The 22,173-nt window shown below is 22.1% G+C and overlaps 7 protein-coding genes and 1 long non-coding RNA gene across 13 annotated transcripts; 5 read left to right on the top strand and 3 right to left on the bottom strand.

Moving 5' to 3' along the window:
* Nucleotides 1-42: 42 nt before the first annotated feature.
* On the bottom strand, nt 43-1,508 carry LOC147658389 (COMM domain-containing protein 2-like). 2 transcript variants are annotated; one of them, XM_086902664.1, is made up of 6 exons: nt 1,287-1,508; nt 922-1,137; nt 778-855; nt 629-711; nt 379-552; nt 43-309 (listed from the first exon to the last, which is right to left on the bottom strand). In XM_086902664.1, the coding sequence occupies exons 2-6, from the start codon at nt 986-988 to the stop codon at nt 103-105; spliced, it is 609 nt and encodes a 202-aa protein (XP_086758790.1). In that variant the 5' UTR covers nt 989-1,137; nt 1,287-1,508; the 3' UTR covers nt 43-102. The 2 variants fall into 2 exon arrangements, with proteins under 2 accessions (XP_086758790.1, XP_086758791.1); XM_086902665.1 differs by lacking the exons at nt 778-855; nt 1,287-1,508 and having other exon boundaries at nt 922-1,095.
* On the bottom strand, nt 1,421-2,848 carry Pfdn6 (prefoldin 6). Its single transcript, XM_003692117.4, has 4 exons — nt 2,392-2,848; nt 2,109-2,178; nt 1,816-2,011; nt 1,421-1,683 (listed from the first exon to the last, which is right to left on the bottom strand). Exons 1-4 carry the CDS (start codon nt 2,392-2,394, stop codon nt 1,554-1,556), a joined length of 399 nt encoding a protein of 132 aa, XP_003692165.1. The 5' UTR covers nt 2,395-2,848; the 3' UTR covers nt 1,421-1,553.
* Nucleotides 2,565-4,614, top strand: noi (splicing factor 3a subunit 3 noi). 2 transcript variants are annotated; one of them, XM_003692123.4, is made up of 2 exons: nt 2,565-3,140; nt 3,201-4,614. In XM_003692123.4, the coding sequence occupies exons 1-2, from the start codon at nt 2,928-2,930 to the stop codon at nt 4,491-4,493; spliced, it is 1,506 nt and encodes a 501-aa protein (XP_003692171.1). In that variant the 5' UTR covers nt 2,565-2,927; the 3' UTR covers nt 4,494-4,614. The 2 variants fall into 2 exon arrangements, with proteins under 2 accessions (XP_003692171.1, XP_012339717.1); XM_012484263.3 differs by having other exon boundaries at nt 2,588-3,140; nt 3,248-4,614.
* A 450-nt stretch (nt 4,615-5,064) lies between these two features.
* On the top strand, nt 5,065-8,359 carry grp (serine/threonine-protein kinase grp). The gene is made up of 8 exons (XM_003692122.4): nt 5,065-5,381; nt 5,460-5,603; nt 5,772-5,995; nt 6,068-6,388; nt 6,708-6,911; nt 7,474-7,712; nt 7,800-7,934; nt 8,091-8,359. Exons 2-8 carry the CDS (start codon nt 5,542-5,544, stop codon nt 8,307-8,309), a joined length of 1,404 nt encoding a protein of 467 aa, XP_003692170.1. The 5' UTR covers nt 5,065-5,381; nt 5,460-5,541; the 3' UTR covers nt 8,310-8,359.
* Nucleotides 8,360-9,079: 720 nt separating this feature from the next.
* On the top strand, nt 9,080-14,604 carry LOC147658388 (uncharacterized). The gene is made up of 3 exons (XR_015290586.1): nt 9,080-9,268; nt 14,299-14,382; nt 14,476-14,604. It is a non-coding gene; the product is annotated as an uncharacterized LOC147658388 (long non-coding RNA).
* Nucleotides 9,325-11,306, top strand: LOC105734960 (uncharacterized). Its single transcript, XM_012484262.3, has one exon. The coding sequence runs from the start codon at nt 9,580-9,582 to the stop codon at nt 11,128-11,130; it is 1,551 nt and encodes a 516-aa protein (XP_012339716.2). The 5' UTR covers nt 9,325-9,579; the 3' UTR covers nt 11,131-11,306.
* uex (metal transporter uex) lies at nt 13,147-19,140 on the bottom strand. Of its 3 annotated transcripts, none has more exons than XM_086902602.1 (14): nt 18,655-19,140; nt 17,773-18,064; nt 17,510-17,659; nt 17,261-17,416; nt 16,957-17,145; nt 16,702-16,875; nt 16,039-16,210; nt 15,773-15,964; nt 15,535-15,681; nt 15,325-15,462; nt 14,954-15,226; nt 14,641-14,876; nt 14,291-14,530; nt 13,147-14,210 (listed from the first exon to the last, which is right to left on the bottom strand). In XM_086902602.1, the coding sequence occupies exons 1-14, from the start codon at nt 19,098-19,100 to the stop codon at nt 14,058-14,060; spliced, it is 2,958 nt and encodes a 985-aa protein (XP_086758728.1). In that variant the 5' UTR covers nt 19,101-19,140; the 3' UTR covers nt 13,147-14,057. The 3 variants fall into 3 exon arrangements, with proteins under 3 accessions (XP_086758728.1, XP_031771250.2, XP_086758729.1); XM_031915390.2 differs by having other exon boundaries at nt 14,297-14,530; XM_086902603.1 differs by having other exon boundaries at nt 14,072-14,206.
* A 468-nt stretch (nt 19,141-19,608) lies between these two features.
* LOC105734961 (uncharacterized) lies at nt 19,609-21,861 on the top strand. 2 transcript variants are annotated; one of them, XM_086902653.1, is made up of 6 exons: nt 19,609-19,789; nt 20,010-20,104; nt 20,196-20,253; nt 20,343-20,808; nt 20,911-21,078; nt 21,201-21,861. In XM_086902653.1, exons 1-6 carry the CDS (start codon nt 19,783-19,785, stop codon nt 21,337-21,339), a joined length of 933 nt encoding a protein of 310 aa, XP_086758779.1. In that variant the 5' UTR covers nt 19,609-19,782; the 3' UTR covers nt 21,340-21,861. The 2 variants fall into 2 exon arrangements, with proteins under 2 accessions (XP_086758779.1, XP_012339726.1); XM_012484272.3 differs by having other exon boundaries at nt 19,917-20,104.
* Nucleotides 21,862-22,173: the final 312 nt, after the last annotated feature.

Genomic DNA, 22,173 nt, shown 5'->3' with positions numbered 1-22,173 from the left:
AATGTATTATTTTAATGTACAATTAAAAATAATTTAAAAACATTTTATAATATCTATATACTTTATTGCATAAAATTTAATTTTGTTACACATATAGTATTATCATTTTATTACTCTTGAAAGTCTACGAATATGTTGACTGTATCCTTCTTGTACAGCTTCTTCTAACTGTTGTGTTATATATGATAAATTAATAGGATCAGTTTGAAGTAATATATGTTCGATATTCTCATCTTTATCAGAATTTTTTATAGATAAATCCAAAGTAATAAGTGGAGCAACTTGCTTTAATAATGCTCTTGATGCAATCTATAAAAAATATATTATATATGAAATATAAAATTTAATATATTAAAGATATATTGTCCAATATAACACCTGCACTTCAAATCTCCATTCCATGTCATGATATTCTGGTAATTTAAATCCAATATTCTTGAGTGTATCTAATATTTCATCTTTTTTAACATTATATAGTTTACTTAATATAATTTCTTGTTGTTCTGAAAAACCTAAAGATATTATAGAATCTCTAAAATCTTCAGAATTTAACTGAAAAGTTTAAATATTTAATTAAATATTGTATAAATTAACAGAAATATATATAAGTCATTATAATTTATATTACCTTATATCTACAACTCTCTATTAATAAATTAACAAGTCCTTCAACTGAATTTTTAATTAGACTTACTTCAACTTCCAATTTTTCTGAAAATCAATAAATCAATAAAATAAAAAATTTTTTCTTTTAACTATTAATATAAAAATACTTACGAGCTGCTGCATTATATAATTTAATATTTGGTCCTTTTTGCAAATAATCTAAAGCTAATTTGCAAAAATCTTGTAAAACTAAAAAGAATATATATAAATATATGATTATTTTAAAATGAAATAAATCGATAAAATTTTACATACCTTGTGGCGTATAATCTGTAAGAAGTAATACATGTTTCTTATGATCTGGTTTTAATGTTAATAACATGTTTTATTTTATTAAAGTTAATATTGTACAATTATTTGATAAATTTCATATATAAATAACAAAATTTTCAATCTTACAATTTACGAGTAGTTGTCAAACCGCCATATTTACAATGTATTTAAGACTTAAATATCGATTTATGTTTGTATCTATAAAAATGAAAATTTATATTATGTGAATTAATAAATATTTAACTTTTAATTATTCTTTTATAAAAATGGAATTTATAATATTATAATAAGCTGTGGAATGTAATATATTTAATATAAATTGTTACTAAAGCATTTAATAGACATACATAATGTTAGGTTAAACGATTTTAATATAAATTTTATACAAATCTATGTTTAAAAAAATATGATTTAATATTATTTTTAATTAGTTTTAATTTTGGAATTATTATTATTACGATTAAATAAATAAAATAATAAATGCTTCACAAGAAATTTATTAACAAATTTAATTAGAAATAAGAATAATCACATTTGTGATTATACAATTTTTTTTGTTCTCTGATATTGATATAATAAAAAGCGACAACGTTATAATTATTTTATATATGAAATTATGCTTTTGGTTGAGAAAATGATGCCTTTATTTGAGCTTGTTGAAACATCTGTTGGTATTTTTCCAATGTTTCACGATGTGTATCTTGTTTTTTATCTAATGTAGTTATCAATTCCTCCACTCTTTTTCTGAAATTATAATATATAATTATATTATATATTATTATTATTATAAGTTATTTGTGCTCATCATATATATATATACAATATTTTTCTTGTCTCTCATATTTAATTCATATAGATATATAATAAATAACTTACAACTCAGAAGAGATATATTCCATACGTTTAGCAACATTTTGCTTTGCTTCTTCTACATCTTGTTTAATGAGAACTGGTCCAATTAATTTAAAAACATCATCTTCTGATTTTAAGAGATCTAATTCTTTTTTTACAGCAATATTTTCATTTAATTGTCCATCCAACTGCTGTCTTTGACTCAATGCTTTGTGGAAATCTGATACAAACAGAATCTATGTGTGTACAAGGCAATTAATTAATTATAATTGCATATCATAAAAAATATAATTTATATAAGAAAATTAATAAAATACCTTTTTGAACTTGTTTATATTTGTCTAACTCTGTTTTTAAATTTTTTTGAATTTCTTCTGTCATATTCGTCTGAAATAGAAAATTGTTAATATATTAATGTAACAATAAAATAATAATTATTTAATAATTAATTATAATATAAAATATAAATAATATTTATATTATTATATTCCAAATATTAAATATATTTTATTATAATATATAAGCAAACATAATTTTCCTAATTCAAAGGTTCATTACAATTGTTTTGCATTTTAACTTTTCATTTTAAACATATCATACCATATTGGGATAATGTTCCGTAACAATCTTTTCCACGAATTATATTACTAATATTTGTTAACAAAAAGTAAAAGAAGTAGAAAATTTTATAAAGTATATTATTCTATCTAATTCTTTCTAATTAAATTTATTTAACCTATTTTATTTTAACTCTTTGTAATGTTGACTATCTTAAATGTGTACTGATATACTCCACAGTATATATATCTTGTACATACATACTTAAGATATAAATATAGTTAGTATATACTAAATATATACCAAAATATAAGCACAATAGATATAAAATTATTTTCTATTTTACTAACAAAAAATAAAATATTTTATATATATTTTAAATATATAATATATATAAATATATTTTTTAAATTATATAATTTATATAATTTCTATTGTTTTAAATTCCCTAGATTATATTTTACAATAATCGCAAGATGGTGACACTGCATCACTATATACAATCATATCTATGTTAAATTATACTATATCTTGCATTTAGTTGATAAACAAGTGTTGCTTTTATACAAATTAGAAAAATGGAAACGATTCTAGAACAGCAACGACGTTATCACGAAGAAAGGGAAAGATTAATGGATGCAATGGTCAAAGAAATGCTTTACAAAAAGCCAGGACATAGAGAAAGTATAAATTCAGAACATCGATTAAAAATGTTGCTTGATCAGTATATGGATAGTACTTCGCATTTACAGGATTTATATGAAGATAAAGATGGTCAAAGAAAAGAAGAAGTATGTTAAATTTCTTATAATATATTTACAATTCAATAATAATAAGTTTTTATTATATAGGTGCAAGCACTTTCTGGGCCAAATGAATTTTCCGAATTTTATTCCAGATTGAAATCTATAAAAGATTTCTATCGTCGACATCCTAATGAAATAAGTATTCCAATGTCTGTAGAATTTGAGGAATTAGCTAAAATGAGAGAAAACCCAACAGAAGAACTTTCAAATCTCGTTGAATTTACAGATGAAGAAGGTTATGGCAAATATCTTGATCTTCATGAATGTTATGAAAAATATATAAATCTTAAAGGAATAGAAAAAATAGATTATATTACATATTTATCAACTTTTGATCATTTATTTGATATACCAAGAGAAAGGAAAAATGCTGAATATCAAAAGTATGTGGAATCTTTGTTAGAATATTTGATTGATTATTTAAGTAGAGTTAGACCTTTACTTGATATAAATGCAGAATTGGAGGAAGCAAGCAAACAATTTGAAACAGAATGGGAAAATAGTACATTTCCAGGATGGCCAAAAGAAACTGGTAGTGCTTTAACTCATGTAGGTGCTCATTTAGAACTTTCTGCTTTTTCTTCATGGGAAGAGCTTGCATCTCTTGGTTTAGACAGATTAAAATCAGCATTAATGGCTTTGGGTTTAAAATGTGGTGGTACATTAGAAGAAAGAGCTCAAAGACTTTTTAGTACAAAAGGAGAAGCATCTTTGGATCCAAATTTATTAGCTAAAAGTAGTAAAAATAGAAAATCTGGAAAGGGAAGAAATTCTGAAAAACAAAAAGAAATTGCATATTTAGAATCTCATGTATATAAACTTGCAGAATTGGTATCAACTCAACGTGTAGCCACAAAAGAAAATGTTCAAAGAAAACAAGCCAGAACAGAAGGTGAAAGAGGAGATTCTGATGCTGAAGCTAGTGCTAGTGAATCAGAAGAAGAAGATGATAATGAGGTTCCTTATAATCCCAAAAATCTTCCTCTTGGTTGGGATGGCAAACCAATACCATATTGGTTATATAAATTACATGGCTTGAATATTAGTTATAATTGTGAAATATGTGGAAATTTTACATATAAAGGACCAAAAGCTTTTCAAAGACATTTTGCAGAATGGAGGCATGCACATGGTATGCGTTGTCTTGGTATTCCAAATACTGCACATTTTGCCAATGTGACACAAATAGAAGATGCCTTAGCTTTATGGGAAAAATTAAAAGCTCAAAAACAAGCAGAACGTTGGCAGCCAGAACAAGAAGAAGAATTTGAAGATTCTCTTGGAAATGTTGTTAATCGTAAAACATATGAGGATTTAAAAAGACAAGGTCTATTATAGATATATTTTATCATATTATAAAGCATCATACATTTCATTTGTATATTTAATATTTGCCTGTTATTATTGTCTGTAATATTATAAATAATAAAAATTATTTATATAAACTAGTAATCTAAAATATTTTGATATTTATTCTGATAAATTTGAACTTGAATGTATATTTATAAATTATATTTAATAATTTATGCTCCTTTTAAATATAAGTAATTTAATTAATAAAAATTATTTTTTTTATTAATTATTAAATAAAATTATTGAACAAAAATTTTAAAAATGATTTAAAGTTAAAATATAAAAAACACCCATTAAAAATAATATGCATTTTTATCAAAAGATTGTAAATAATATATTTAAATTATAAATTAAGTTTAAATTTCCTTTTTCAATTTAATCTAATTTCACTATCATATTTTTAATATTAAAATTATATTTTTATTTTTAAAAAAAAAACTTACTATTCATTAACTAAATATTCGTTTATTAAACAGGGATTTTAAGATTCTTTAAATATTTCTTTGACCAATGAAAATGCAGTAATCTTATACCCAGAAATTATAGAGCGCGTGGTTTGCTTCATTTTCTAGAGATGAATACCTCTTATGTTATTTTATAACGTGTCTTGTAACCGAAACTTTCTGATTATAGGTAGGAAGTATTCTAATTTATTATCAATTTTCTTCGTAATTATATCATTTATAATATCAATAAAATATATTTCAAAGAAAAATTTATCAATTGTGTAAATAATTTATATATAATTTTAAATGTATAATTTTAAATGTTATCATATCACATTGAATTCGATTAGAAGCACGATGTTTCAGCGACGTGATTAAAACCACGTGCTTCGAAAGACACATCATTTTTATAAAAATGATATATAATGTAAGCATTTGTTAAAATAATTTTATTCTATTAATTTGTATAATCATTTTAATAATTTCATTTTTTTTTTCGTAATAGAGATAGTTAAATAATTTTGAAAAAATATAAATTGGGAAATATAATTTTTTATTACCATCGTAAAGAGGCATGCTGAAACAGAATGACGGAATTCGTAGATGGTTGGATATTTGGACACACTTTAGGAGAAGGTGCTTTCGGCGAGTATGTTCATATATTTTTAATTTGTATAATCATGAATTAATTATTAAATAATTAAATATAAAATAAATTTTCAGAAAATTAACAATATTTTATATTATAATATTTTTATATATTTTTTTTTTATTATTATAATTATCACATATCATTAAATTTGATTCTTATTTTCAGAGTAAAATTGGTTATAAATAAATCTACAGGTGAAGCTGTTGCTATGAAAATGATAGACTTAGAAAAGCATCCAGATGCCCATCATACTGTTCGCAAAGAAACTACAATTCATCGTATGCTCTCTAATCCTAATATTATACAGTATTTTGGAAAGCGTAGTGAACCTAATATGGAATATATATTTTTGGAATATGCTTCAGGTGGTGAACTTTTTGATAGAATTGGTAAGATATTTAATAATAAATTATGAAATAAAATTCTAATTGTTAATAAATCTATTCTTTCAATTAAAATAGAACCTGATGTTGGTATGCCAATATGGGAAGCACAGAAATATTTCAAACAGTTGATCTCTGGTATAGAATATCTTCATAGCAAAGGTATTGCTCACAGAGATTTGAAGCCAGAAAATTTGCTATTAGATGAACATGATAATTTAAAAGTTTCTGATTTTGGCATGGCAACAATATATCGTTTACAAGGAAAAGAACGTTGTTTAGAGAAAAGATGTGGAACATTACCATATGTTGCCCCAGAAGTATTATTACGTCCTTACCATGCAGAACCAGCTGATATATGGTCATGTGGTATAATTCTTGTTGCTTTATTGACTGGAGGTAATTTTTATAGGAAAATTTATTTAAGATTGTTGTTAAAATTATTTTTTAAAAATAATAAAAAGGTAGTGACATTTAAATAATATTGTAATATAAAAACTGTAAAAACTATACTTACTACTAAAAATAACATTCAAAATGTTATTTAGTTATTCAATTCAATTGTTACAAATATAATATGCAAATTATTATAATTAATAATAATGATCACAATTGTATTTGTAAAATGCAGATTGCTGTAATCTTTTAGTCTGATGGTTTAGGTCTAATATGTAACTTACATTTCTTAGTTTTTAACTGGTCCATATCTAAACTATAGAACTGCCTTGGGATCAGTCCTTGGCAGAGTGTCCAGAGTATATGGCATGGAGAGATGGAAAATACATGTCTCTTACACCATGGAAAAAATTGGATAATTCTTCATTGTCTCTGATAAAAAATATTCTTATGCATTCACCACAATCCAGATTTACTATAAAGAATATTAAACAACATAGGTGGTTCATCAAAAAATTCCAGAAAGGTATGCATCACAATATATAATATATAAATATATAAAATCTACTTTTATTTTTTATTGTATAACATCTATGAAAAAATTCAGTAAGTAAGGTCAAACAAATATTTACTTAGTCAGGTACTGAGTGACTCTGAGTATACATTAAATTACTCAAAGCAGCTTGGTACCTAACTGAGTGGATATTGAATACAACAATTTTTGAAAAATAAAGTAAGTATATAATAATTTTATTTTTAATTATGGTTATTAAATATTGAATAAAGATATTCAAATAAAATTAATGTTAATAAATATAATAATTTTTCAAGACTATCAAAGCTTTTGCCTTTACTTTGGTAATATAGCTCTATGATTTTAATTAAGGATCATAAAGCTAGATTACCAAAGCAAAGAGCACTAGCATTATGCATCCAAATAAAATATTAAAAATTTCGATTGATAAGAAAAAAATATTTATAATGTTATTATTAATTTTTCTTTATATTTTTGTGACTTAATTGTATTTATAAAGCATATGAATTATAAATATGTATAAATTATATAATAACAATCTTGTGTATAATAGCTGGCAATATAGAAGGATATATTCGACCTGATGAAACTGATTCAAGACAAATAATAGAAGATGAAAACTTAACACGATTTTGTTTATCACAACCTGAATTACCTGCGATAGAAAATACTAATACAGTGGAAATTAATTTGGAAGAACGGCCCGGATTTTCATTTTCGCAACCTGCACATATAGAAGATTTATTGTTATGTACACAAGTACAAACGAAACAATTTACTCAAACAAGTCAGGTAATGCATTTTTTGACGAATATCGATATACAAACATAAAAAATATAAAAATTTATAATTCGTAATTCATAATTGAATATTTTATAGCAAAATACTTTCCAACGATTGGTGCGAAGAATGACAAGATTTTTTGTTAAAACAGAATTGGAAACAACTGTGAAAAGATTAATAAATTGTTTAAAAGATGAAAATTATACATATCGCATTAGTAATTTTGGCACAGTAAGTTACAAAATTATCCAAATCTGAAATTATTTTATACATTATATTTTATATATTTTATATATATATATATATATATATATATTTTATAATTTATACAATATAATTTATATATTACAAATTAAGATTATAAATAATATAATTATCTTTTTATAGATAACTATATCAGGTGTTGATAGAAGAAAGATGCCTTTAGTTTTTAAAGCAAATATCGTTGAAATGGATGGAAAAATATTAGTTGATTTTCGATTATCTAAAGGTTGTGGTTTAGAATTTAAACGAAGATTCGTAAAAATTAAATCTTTATTAGAAGATATTATATTAAAGGGTCCTGTTACATGGCCAATTGCTGTTGCAACTGAATGCATGCCTTAATTATGTATAATTAAGTTTTTTAATAAATTTTTTTATATCCTTTCAAAAAAGAGTTTTATTCTATTGTGTATATTATGCTAGTTAAGATGAGATAAATTTAACATGTAATAGAATTTTGTATTTCATTAAAATATTTATCACACTGTATTTTTGAAAAAAAAAAAAAATATATTTAATAATACTTCGTATTATTATGATTTTTATCAAGGACAAAAAACAAGGAAAATAAACGGTAGAAGGACAGATAGAATAAAAATATAGAAATTAGTGCTATCTCCAGAATACCGCAAATAAAATTCAATATATAAAAATAGTAAATAAAAGAAAAATAGAAATATAAGAATTGACTTTGGATACTATCTTTCGAATGTCAAATAAACATCATTTTAAAAACAAAGAGTAACATACACTATGAATCGAAAATTTTACTTTATCTTACTTTATCTTACTTTATCTTTATGAAGATGTTCTTAATATCCAAAAGATGATGTTATCAGTCAATTTTTATTTTATGTCTATCCTTCTTTTATTTTCTATCCTTATTTTGTTTCATTTGACACTCCAACATTGATTTTAATATTTTTATCTTATCTCTTATCCTTATCCTATTATTTTCTCTTGACGCATAACTGATGTTAATTGAACATATTTTTATGATTTCTTTTTCAAAACTAAAATATATCTTAATCTTTAATGTAAAAAATATTGTTATATTTTTCAGCTTTACAAAACGATAATTTGATATGATATAATTAATATAAATAATCCATAATGGAAAAAATAATCCATAATCATATTTATATTATAGAATGTTTCATTCCATTTCATTTCTTATTTATAATTTTATATTGAAATTTAATTTCAATTTCAACTAATTATAATATTGCATTCTTCTAAATCAAATTAGTAACAGTTAAGAATAACATTTAATAATAAGAAAAGAGATCCTAGTGCCCGAAGTATGGAACAAAAAATATATTAAATCTATTTTATATGTTGCTTGCTGGTAGTAATTGAAACTTTTATTATTTTATATATATTAACGATTAAAATATGAAAAAAAGTTTTAATTATTAAATTTATTTACAATAGTACAATAGTTTCGTTTTGAATTAACCTAATTCAAACGTTTTTTTCATTTTTAATTTTTATGCAAAAAAATTTTCAAAGCATTTTTTATAATAAAATATTATCAACATTCATATTATTATATTAATATTATTTTTTTAATAAAAATAATATCATATAATAAATATCATATACTACCACAATGTATATTACGACAAATACATATTTTGTATCAAAAAATTTTATTATTCATACATTTTATGGTGAAAGAACTTGTTTTTGTTGGGATCAAAATAAACTTATAATATTTCCATATGTGAATAACAATTATACATCTGCCGAAGTTTTAACAGCTCCAGCTCCAATAAAAACTATACAATGTTTTTCTGATCGAATTTTTTTAATTTGCATTCCACGAGGTATTTATAAACTTTCGAGATATCGAGAATTTGCTATTCTTAGTAAAAATGCAATTGGAATGGGTACAGTTTTTTATGAAGTATTAATACCAAGAAATGAATATCTTTATTTGGATAATAAACGAGAAATGACTAATAAAGTATTATATCAACTTTCTTATAAGGAAATTGATTCCAGCATGTTATGTATTTATCCATTAAACACAAATAATGTTGCAGAAGATTTTATGAAAACTTTAACAAATAATGATTCTACCATAGAAAATTTATGTATAATCGGTGATAGACTAAAAATTTTAACATTAATAAATGAGACTGTACAAATAATACATAGCAGTATCTATTTTATAAAAGATATAATACCTATACGAAAGAATACTAAAATTGGTGGATTATTTTTTATTACTACTACAAATGCTATTATTATAATGTACTCACAAGATAATTCACTTATTTTTGAAACAATTTATTTAAAAACTCAAATACAAACTATTTGTACTGGTTTTAGTGATTTTTCGGAAGATACATTATGGATTGTTTATTCATATGAATCTAATTTATATTATGCAAAAAAACAATTATTGACTGATAATATTCATCAAATAAAAATTGAAGATGAAAACTTTACTTGTTTACAATCATATGATTCTAAAATAATCTTAGGTTTAACAATAGATAATCAATTAACAGAATTTTCTATAAATACTGTGGAAAAAACATTATCAATAGAGAATGATACTTTAATTAATCTTAATTCTAATATGTTAGAAAATGCTACATTCATAATGGATAAAATTTATAAAGGAGCTCAAGAATTACAGACCTTGAATGAGATATTAACAATAGAAGAAGATAAATTGAGAAGAATAAATTTATATGCTCATAAACATAAGGAACAATTATATCCAAAAATAATAATTAATTACATAGATAACCAATTGTTTTTATCAGCAAATTTTCATAATACATTGCCAAAAAATAGTTGGATTGTTCTTAATGTAAAGTTGCAATGTCAAAATCTATTTTGTATGAAAAAAATAATAGACCAAGAGACTATAATTGATATTTATATACCTAAAAATTTAACAATAAATTTTTCACAAATTGTAATAGATTTAATAGCTTTTAAGGAAGAGAAATATCCTTGGTGTCTTATAAGAGATTATATAATTAATCCTTCTCTCGAACAATGTAAACATAAAAAAACACGAATTAATTCTAATTTTATCAATTCTAAAATTGTTATGCTTCAAACTTCTATACAAGAAGGAAATATTAATATGAAAAAATTATCTGAAATTAAAAAAAGTTTAAGAAGAGAATTTAATGATTAAATTTAAAATTTATTATTTTACAATGTCTTCAATCCAATCACAATATATTGGAACATATGTTATTAGTAGATCAAACTAGTAAAATATTAATTTAACTAGAAAATTACTGAAAAAATTTTGATGATTTGAAAACAAAACTGTATCTTTATTTTAAGAATATAATATGTTGGTAAATATTTTACTCTATTTTTTTTCTCTTTTCGAATACATATTTCTATTAACATGCATCGATTCTATAATTATACAGTATAGATTATACAATATTGTTGAAACTACATGTAATGAAACTACGTGTGGTTTTCCCGCTATACACCAATATAAAACATATTAATTTAATTGTAAACGTATTAATTAGCATTGTTTTTTTTAAAGAAAATTTTGATTTATTAAAGAATTTTTATATCATTGGTGTATGCAGTATACATTTATATTTATAGGCACACTAGTACATGATAATTAATTAACTAAAAATCATTACGAATATAATGCATGTAAATAATTGTTATTTTAAACTTCTTTTTTATATTCTTAAATAAAATTTAAATCTTTATCATAAGATATAATTGTAAATATAATTTAAAATTGTTATGATAAACACACCATTATTAATTAATTTCTATGATAAACTTTAAATATAAAAAAATTTTAATAAGTACTTTAAATATTGATGTTAAATAAAATGCATAATGAAGCTAAATGAATTATAAAAATTAATGTTTATTTTAAATTAAAAACAAAATGTTTTAAGTATTGGAGAGAAAAAATAAACAGAATGATAAATGCTACAAAATACATGATCATTTACTTATTAATAAATTTAATATTAAAGTTATGCATTTTCTAAATATTAACATTAATTATAACATAATATACAATATGAATATAGATTTTAAAGTTATGTTATATATTTTATATTAATAAAAATATTTCACAAAATTTCGAGATGCAAACATATTACATAAAATTGTTCAAATAATAAATATATTATTATATAAAAAATAATTTGAATAATTTTTTAAAATCTGATACTATTCTAAAATGAATATTTTTTTGTGATGAAAATATCTCAATAAGAGATATATACATTTCGTAATTCAAGATATTGTATTATTTTTTTATTACATTTTTCAATTAATATCTGTAAATAATGATAATAATATTGCTTTTAAATTTATCATACATTTTTGAAAATTATCTAAAATAAACAATAGATGATTTTTAAATTTAAAAAATTATATGGCAGTAATAATTTATCTATTAAAATTTAGAGAGGAATAAATTGCAATGATTTAAATAAAGAGTTTATTTTATTAATTCTCTATGGTAGACTTGTTTTACGTTTCTTAGATTAAATATGCTAATTAATTTTCTTAAAAAAAAAAAAAAAATTATTGTATTTAGTTTTATACATAAATATTTCTTTATTAAAGATATCTTGAAATAAAAAAATTTCTATCAAATATTATTCCAAACTATTAATTTAATTATAACTTATAATATAATAAGAACATTGAATATCTTTTTTTAAATATTTTTTGTAAATTTATAGAAAATAATAATCGAAAAAAATAAAGATATACATTACATATTATTATTAAAATATCGAACTTTTTAAAATTCATTATTTTTTTTTTAAGAAGATTATACTTTGGCATTACTATTAAACATATTTTTTTGAATGAACACAACTATTCATGTTATAAACGAAAATTTATGGAAAAATAAATTTCTATTTGGAACTGAATGATAAATTAATGTTATTTTTACTAAAATAGTAAATAAATTTGAAAATGAACATAACATGAATCCACTCTAAAAATTATATCTATTTTCTATTAAAATGCATTTTGTTAAACACGATTAAACATAGTTTATAAATTTTTTAAGGCACTGAATAAAAATACATAGTATTTTTATACTGAGAATTTCAATTCATTACAAATGGGAACAACATGTTCCTTCTATTTACACTATTCACACTTGTACAAGGAATATTATAAGGATTTAATTGAACAATTTAACTAAAGAAAAATGTATTGTTTCAAAGACTCTTGATCTAGAAAATATGTTAAATTATATACATTCAGATGTGTTCTTTTAGTTTCCTATCATAACGCATTCTCGATCAAATACGTTTTTAAATAAACGTAAAATTTCTCAATTTAATAACGTAACAAATTTAAAAATACTAATTATTGTTTACATTTTTTTTGTTTCTACAGTATACACATAGTAAAGCTACATAACTGCATTAAAGTTTTGTTTGTTCAAAACTCTTTTTGCTTCATAAGATATAAGCATAACAATGAGAATCGCTTATATCAATTATTAAGAAATGTCATGTAAATATGTATTTCATCAGTGAAATGAAATGCACATTTCATAAAAGTTTTTTTATGAGAAAATGTATGGTAAAGTGATATTTACAAATGTTTAAGAAGAATTATTAAAAAATATATGTGCATTTTGTGACAAATAATAGAAAATGAAGTTTCCTATAATAATACAATTTTCAATAAGTGTTCCGCTCTTTCAAAATACATAATATTGAAAAAAGGAAAATATACAAAATCATCACTATTGATTGAAAATGCGTTTAAATTTTAATTACGTATTAAGTTATTTACGTAAACTATAAGAATAATTGAATGTATATGAATATCTGAAATTTTGGCAACCTTCCCTGAGCGTACTAACTTTTAAAATTAGAATATATATCGCATTTGTATATGGATATTTTTCAAACCAATTTTTTAAAACTTAAAACATACTATTAATTTCTTTTGTGGTAAAGATTTAAGTAATTTATTAAGTACCTAATGCCATGATAGCATTGTATGTCATAGAGGTTTTTCCTGCTCTTCGTTGTTTAATACCTGTAGTATTAATGTCGACTTATTTAAATATTGTCGACTATTCCTCGAACGTTAAGAGTCTTCTTGTTTCGGCAGGAGATTCGTTCTTTCTTCATCATCGATTAACTTTTTTGTAGATATAGTTCTGTTTGCTTCTTGACGAGCAAGAATTTCTGTATTTAAATCTAACTTAGGTTGTGCTTGACCAAAACTAATTACTGCTGTCTAAAACATATATTAATTTAATATGAAATTTTATATTTTTATAAAGCTAAAACTATAAAATTATAATAATTAAATGTAACCTTTACAGGTGAATTTTTAAGTTTTCCATTATGATCACTGTATGACGAGATGAATTTCGAATGTGTAACTGGACTAGCACTGACTGGAGCAGGTGAAGTTGGAGCAGTTGCACTATAAACAGGAGATTGTACATTATCTTTTTCTTTTTCTTTTTCTTTTTTATTTTCTTTTTCTTTTTCAATAGGTAATACTGGAGATTCTGGCATACTACGATCGTCTTCATCCAAAGAATGCAGTAACTACAAATCATAAAATTATTATAATAAAGATTTATATAAAATAATAAAATAATAAAAATTTATATATTAATCTATATATTAATATTTTATGCACATTTTATGCAACTAACTTTTTCTACTTCGTCATCAAATTGTTCTTGACCAGGTAATGAATCTTTTTGACTTCTTTCGAGAAGTGTTGCTCGTTTTGCAGCTAGATATAATGATCTTTTAATTTTAACATAAAATACTTCCGATACTGCACGTACTGTATAATCAGGAATAAATGTATACCGTAACATGGAATCTAAATTTATCGATTGTATACTTCCCACTGTTTGAGGATTTGTATTAGTAGGTGATTCGGCTGAAAAATTCTACATATAAGTTTATAAAACATGCTGAATGTTTTAAATATATAGATGAACTTATTATAAATGTTACCAATTCCAATATTGACAGTCAATGCTTGAGAGCCGAAATAAGTAAACGGTCCACTTTCGAACATCATATTTTCTTTTCCAACTGTAACTTCAACTCGGCCTTCTAAGATTAAAACGAAATAATCAACTGCTTTTCCTTGTTGATAAATTACCGCTACTGGATCATTTCTTGCTTTCTCACGTGATTTCACTTTGATGTGATAAATAATATCTTGCTTAAGTAAACGACGTAAAATAGTTTCTGATATAGTATCGGGTTTAAAAGCATCTACAGCTGTGGATCATATATTAGACTCAGATACATTTTAAAAGTATTGAAATAAGATTTTAGATAAATATTATATTTTCTTAAATCAAAACACTTCTTCTTACTTGTAGATAAATATTGAAACATAGCCAAGGTCAATTGCGGTGATATATGAATTCGTTGATTTTCTTTTTTCTCTGCAAACACGGTAAAATCTTGTATTTTGTGTCTAGCTTGTCTTCTACGCTTAGATTTATTATCCGCTATAAAAAATACGAAATTAATTATATATTAAATATACATGAAACAGTACATTTTTTATAAATATGGCTTACTAAAAACATCAGTTTCATCCATAATTTCAGCTTGAATTAATTCTTCTATAACATCTTCTAATGTGACCAATCCTATTACTTCATAAAATGGATCACCTTCGCCTTCGTTATTAACTCTTTGAACAAATGCCATGTGACCTTTATGACCTAAAATAAATACAGATTCCTGTTATATATAAATATATTTTTAGTAGAAATATTATTTTTAATTCTGTGATTCAATTTGAAAGTAATGAACCTTCTTTAAATTGTTTAAACATAATATCTAATGTAACATCTTCAAAAATAAAATTGCATGGATTTTGATAAAATTGACATAAAGTTTTTAATGGCATATTATCATCTGGATCAACAAATGCAAGATCTTTAATATAAAGCATTGTAACAATATTTGTTCTTGCATTTTCATATACAGGTATACGAGAAAAGCCTAAAAAAATGACAATAATAAATAATATAAACTATGTGTATATATTAATTATTATTTTTAAGCAAAATATAAACCTGATTTCATAATTTCTGATACTGTTTCAAAATCTAAAATGGCATTATAATCTAACATATATACATCTTCAATTTTTGTCATTACATCTGCAACAGTTTTTTTTCGTAATTCTAATGCCCCAGCAATAATGTTTACTTCATCCTTTTCTAAATCATTATATCCTGTTGTCACCTATAAATAATGAACAATGTCATGATATATATATCAAGTATAATTCATATATATCGATAAGAAATCTTTGATAATATTATTAGATTGTATGAAGTACATGATAAAAAATTAATAGATATTAATATAAAGTATAAATTATTTTTTATATATTAACATATATAACAACATATATCAAAATTATATATATATATATATATATATATATAAGTATGTAATATAAGTACGTAAAGTTATCTTATTAAATTTCTTAATGATAAGTAATCTAATATATATCTGAAGAATATAAAAAACTCAAACAAACATTAGTAGATCTATATCTTACTTATATATGATTGAATTTAGATGTTAATATAATTATCTATCCATATTTATTCTGATAAAATTTATAACAATAAGAATAAGAAGTTTGAAAAAATCTTTGATAATGAATTTTTTAAATTATAAATATAGAAAATTAAACAAAATCATAATAGTTATTTTAATTTGCATACCTTCACAAGTTCTTTTAATCGTTCACGATTATACACATTACCAATTTCTTCTCCAAGAAGGAAATCCAAAAGTTTGCTAATAGGATAACTCAATGGAAATGTTATTATCATAGTTAACTTTGTAATATAAATTGTTTTTGCTCCAATACATAATCCATGTCTACTACAAATAGCCTAAAGATATAAAGCAATTTATCTATTATTTATTTATCAAATTATTTGTAAGAATGTTTCTTATAGATTTAATTTACTTACTTGTGGCGAAATTTCACCAAAAATTACAATAGCTAGAGTAGAGCAAATAACTGCAACTAATCCAGAAGTTAAATCATCTAACAAAATAGTGAAAATTGAATTCACTAAAACATTGGAGAATAAAATTGAACATAACAAATAATTTCCATGATTTCTCACTGGTTGTATTGTTCTTGCATACTGTTTTTCCTTTAATAAATAAATTATTATGTCAATTATTAAATTATTATAAAATTATATATATTAAAGCAAAATTTATTGAAATATTTAGAAAGGAGCATTTGCATGAACACAAAGGAAATACCTTCTCTGTTCCAGTATTACAAAGTATCTTCAATTCAGTTCTATCCATTGCCATTAGTCCTAAATTTAAACCAGAAAATAGAGCAGAAAAAGTAAGACACATGAGTATAATTAAAATACTAAGCCAAAGTGGTAAAAATTTTTCATATGTGTATATCTGTAAATAAATATTTCTAATAAATTTTTTTAAAATAAAAGAATTTTTAATATAATTTATTACTTATTTTCTTTATTACATTTTAATACTCACAGTATTCCATGTTTCTGTCCCTTGATGTTTAAAGAGTAGAAGATTTGGACCTTCCTTTTCATATATTGGTTGTTTTACACATATGTAAAAAGGTGAACCAAGAGGTAATACTACATCAATAGTTGCAGTATTGTTTCTTACATTTTTTACCTATTATCAATCATATTTTAAAGACATTATTTATTATTATAAGAAATTATTATTATTAAATTATTATAATTACACATTTTTGCTAGAAAATAGAATAAATTGAAAATGCTTACTAGAAATTCATTACTTTTAATTTTATCGCAAATAGTGCCTCTTTCTGCTTGTTCATCAGTGAAAGTGATTAAAGTATCTTCTGTGAATCCAAAACCAAATAATCTTATAACTGTTTTAGTTCCAGCAAGTATTTCTGGAATACCATTTTCACTATAACTAGGATCTTTTTCTGATGTTTCTATTCTCAATCCTTCAATAAATACATCTGTATGGATTTGTTCAGTCAATAGATTTTTGGGATCATCATTGACAGTGCTTAATAAATTGGCACGACGCATACGAAAATATTTTCTGGGAATAATTAATACAAAAAATGGATTAAATTAATATTTATTCAAAAAAAAAATTAAAAATAATAAGCAAAATTAAATTAAGGAAAAATCTTTATAGTTATTTTAAGTAAAGTTTTGCAAAAATTTATTATTTCTGAAATAAATTATATTATTTTAATTTTAATTAAAATAATTAAAATAATAAATGTTTATATATTAGAATTACATATTTAATGTATTTAATATATAAGCAAAATATTACTCAGAAATAGATTAAAATGAAATTACTTATTTAATTTTTAATTAATTTTTTAAGCAATTAATTAAAATTATTTATATTTGAATGTTTAAATATAAAACCATCAATAAATAGAATAAAATATCTAATCTTTTATAATGTTACGTTATAACAAAGAAATTAAATTTAATATTTATAATTATAATATTTTATAAAAAAATTTCTAAGTCATTAATAACATCGAGATTTTCATTTTGTTAAAAGATAGATACATATCATATAATAAATGTCTATTACTTATAAAAAAAAAAAGAATTTTCTTTTGAATAATGGATTGGATAAGAATTCAAGTTATCTAATATTTAACTTACTCTGATTGTATTGGGAATCTGATAGTAAAATTGCTTCCAAGATTGGTCCATATTTCATCGATGACTTTTAGACAGAAATAGATCGTGGTAACCTTAAAATTAGGAACCTTGACAAATTTATATATCGCACGACTACCATTTGGTGAGATCCAAATTGCACTTAATTTGTTTTCCGAATCGCAATTGTCAAATGTGTGTGACCAACGTAATGAAACATTATTTTCAAGACCGGTGCCAAGAACTTCAATCAAAAAACCTGAGGTGGTAGATACATTTTCGCGTATGTAAGATTGTTTTTTAATAAAGACATCCACTGATTTGACACTTAAATTATTAGATATTTTCAATTTTGTAAATGCATTAACGTTTGCAAAATTGGATGTCACAAAAATAAGTAATAAAAGAGCTGCCGGTGTGCTTGAGCGAACAACATGTTGCGCCATCATGCGACAAGTGCACCGTGACAACTTCGTAAAATCGTCAAGTAGTACTGCATTTATAATCTCATATGTTCGTATTACGCTTGCGCGTTATCATAGACCAACTATAGCGTAGATCTAACATCTCATGGAATTTAGTGATATATTAATTGAAATACCGATTTAAAAATAAAAAATTAAAAATATAAAATTATTGTATTTATAAAATTTTTGTCTGTAGAATGAACTATTCATTGAATTAATAATATTAAAATAAATTTAAAAGGTAAGAGAACATATAAGTTTCCAAATTATATATCATAAAAATACATGTCTAAATTTATCTTTAGTTTTTCTAATATCTATGAATGCTATCATAAATAATATATTAAATTGATTATATTTAATTATAATTCTTTTCGTTTTAATAGTGCATCTCTCATTCTATTAATAATTTCCCATATGATTCGAAAATAGGATTATAAATCTTTTGAATCAAATGACACAAAAATATATTGGATGATAAATCTATTCTATAGCTAATCTATGATATTATTTTTATCTTGGCGGGAAATAATAATTTGCCATTATATATATGATGTTTGTTGTCAAAAATTTTAATAAGTTTTGAAAATTTTATAAATCTTATTATTTTAATGTTATTTAAAAATATTTTATTATTCAATTTATTTCATTTTTATTTTATATAATGTCGGGTTAGTATTATTCGGTGAATTAAATGATTAATTAAATCATGTTATTATTTATAAATTAAAAAGGTTATATTGAAATATTAATGGATTAAGATTATTTTTTTTATTTTTATATTTTTTAACTTTTTAGCAAGATATCCATCTGTTCAACAAATGATAGTTAATGTTATTAAAAGATTTAAATTTGAAGATTTAGAATCATCTGTAATGCCAATTTTTCCAGAATTATCATGGAATGATGTAAGATCAAAATTAGTTAAAAATCATAAAAATTTTACATCAGTTAATGTAGCACAAATTGTTAAAATAGTTATTACTGTAAGTTTTATATATAGATATATCATGGTTTTTTATCAGTTTTATTGTTATATATCATTATATATTATTTTTCTTATTTTATTTATATTAGGAAGCTAAACTTCAGAAGAAAATTTTAAGAGATCGATTATCAATATTACAATTAATTGGTAATATACATACATGAGTGTGTACATATATATAAAATTTATTTATAATACTTTATTTCATAGCGAATAATAAAATTCATATTTTTCAGATATAAGTTGGCATAGTAATAAAAAAGTTTGGTATGGTTATACATTAATAGGACCTACAAAAGTTACAAATTATATTATAAATAGAGAAGTTCAAAATATTATGCAAGATCATTTTGATTCATTAGGTATGAAAATTAATGTAAAAATAAACACACATAATGGCATTATATATGTTTCCTTAACTGAAACTAAAACTAAAAAAGGGAAGATTCAATATACAATTCCAATTTTTTTTGCTTTATTTGTGGGTCAAAAATATTTTTTTTCTACCAAAAAACAAATTTCATCTGACATTTTGGAAGCAATAGTAAAAAGTTTGGGTTATACAAATTCTAGAAGATTTAAATTGATGGGTAGAGATCTTAAATCATTAAGTGAATTATGTTGGAAAAAAAAAGAAGGAACAATGAATTCTGAAAATATTAATAAAATATTATTATTTAAAGATGGTTCTCCTGATAAAAAGTAAGTTTTTTTAAATTATTTTTAGATAGTAAAAATTTTTAAAATAATATTTTTTTATTTCATATATTTTATATATTATTTTATATATTTTATACATTTTAGGGAGACAGGTATAGATTTTACTCAACAAAAACAGCGGAAAAAATATGCGGAAGCGTGTTTTGGTGATAATCCTCCTACTTTAGAAGTTCTTGTTGTAAATGGACATAGTATACCTTTATCACATAAAGATATATTGGCAAAATTATCAAATGAAAATATAGGTGCAACGTAAGTTCTATTTAAATTGAATATATAACATATAATATTACAATTAGAATTGTAATATGATATTTTGTAGTATTCTATAATCAATATAATTGTGATTTTATATGTATTTAAATATATTTCAGATGGGAATTTCGTAGTCATAACATTGTTGCATGTTTAACGAAATTAATAGAACGACGTATACTTATTACACCTGTACCTTATTATATATCAAATTTATTGACATTAGGAAAAAACGAATTAATCCTTAAAAATGATTGACAATTTAATGTCAAATATCATATAATATTAGCATAATGTTAATGCAAAAATTATCTAATTTAATGATTATATAATTATTTAAATTTTAAAAGACAAATTGATATTACATTTTCATATAATATTTATAATTTAGTGTGTGCAATTAATCAATTTGAAACAATTGTTATATACAATTTAACATAATTTTTATTGAATTAATAGCAAACAGAATGTGTTATTCTTTTTTTAAAATTATTTTATATTAAAAAAAAAAGGATAAAGAATGTATATTATTTCTAATTTGTAATCTTTTAATTATATTGAACTGACATATTTTTTAAAGTATGATAAAAATTTATTTAAAAATTGTATAAATTAATACTCTAAATTAATACTCTAATTATATTTATATGTATATATATATATATGTATGTATAATAATAAATTGTACAATAATGTTATGATAGAATTTTCTTATGTACAATTTATTTGATATTTTATTACAATATAATGATTTATAAATAAAAAGCCTTTACACATAAATATATACATTATATTGTAGCATTGTCAAAATTAAATATTAAATATCTTATTATAAAATATATATATATAGGAATATCTGTTATTTTGCTAAATTATTTGTAACAAAAGATTAATTGTTTTTTGCAACAATACATTGATTGTTCTATTTTTAACAAATATTTTTAGAAAATGAAGCTACACATTAAATTATATTTGCAACTAAAATTAAATAATAATATATTATATAACTAAATAATATGTTTAATATTTATACTTGACTAAAAATATATTACAAATTAGTAATAAAATTACATCATATATAATATAAATATA

This window comes from Apis florea, unplaced genomic scaffold (genome assembly GCF_048593485.1).
Source record: "Apis florea isolate Af1SG1 unplaced genomic scaffold, ASM4859348v1 contig_2272_pilon, whole genome shotgun sequence".
Taxonomy (NCBI): domain Eukaryota; kingdom Metazoa; phylum Arthropoda; class Insecta; order Hymenoptera; family Apidae; genus Apis; species Apis florea.
The sequence above is the reverse complement of the archived record's forward strand: the minus strand, read 5'-3'. Positions and strand labels throughout refer to the sequence as shown.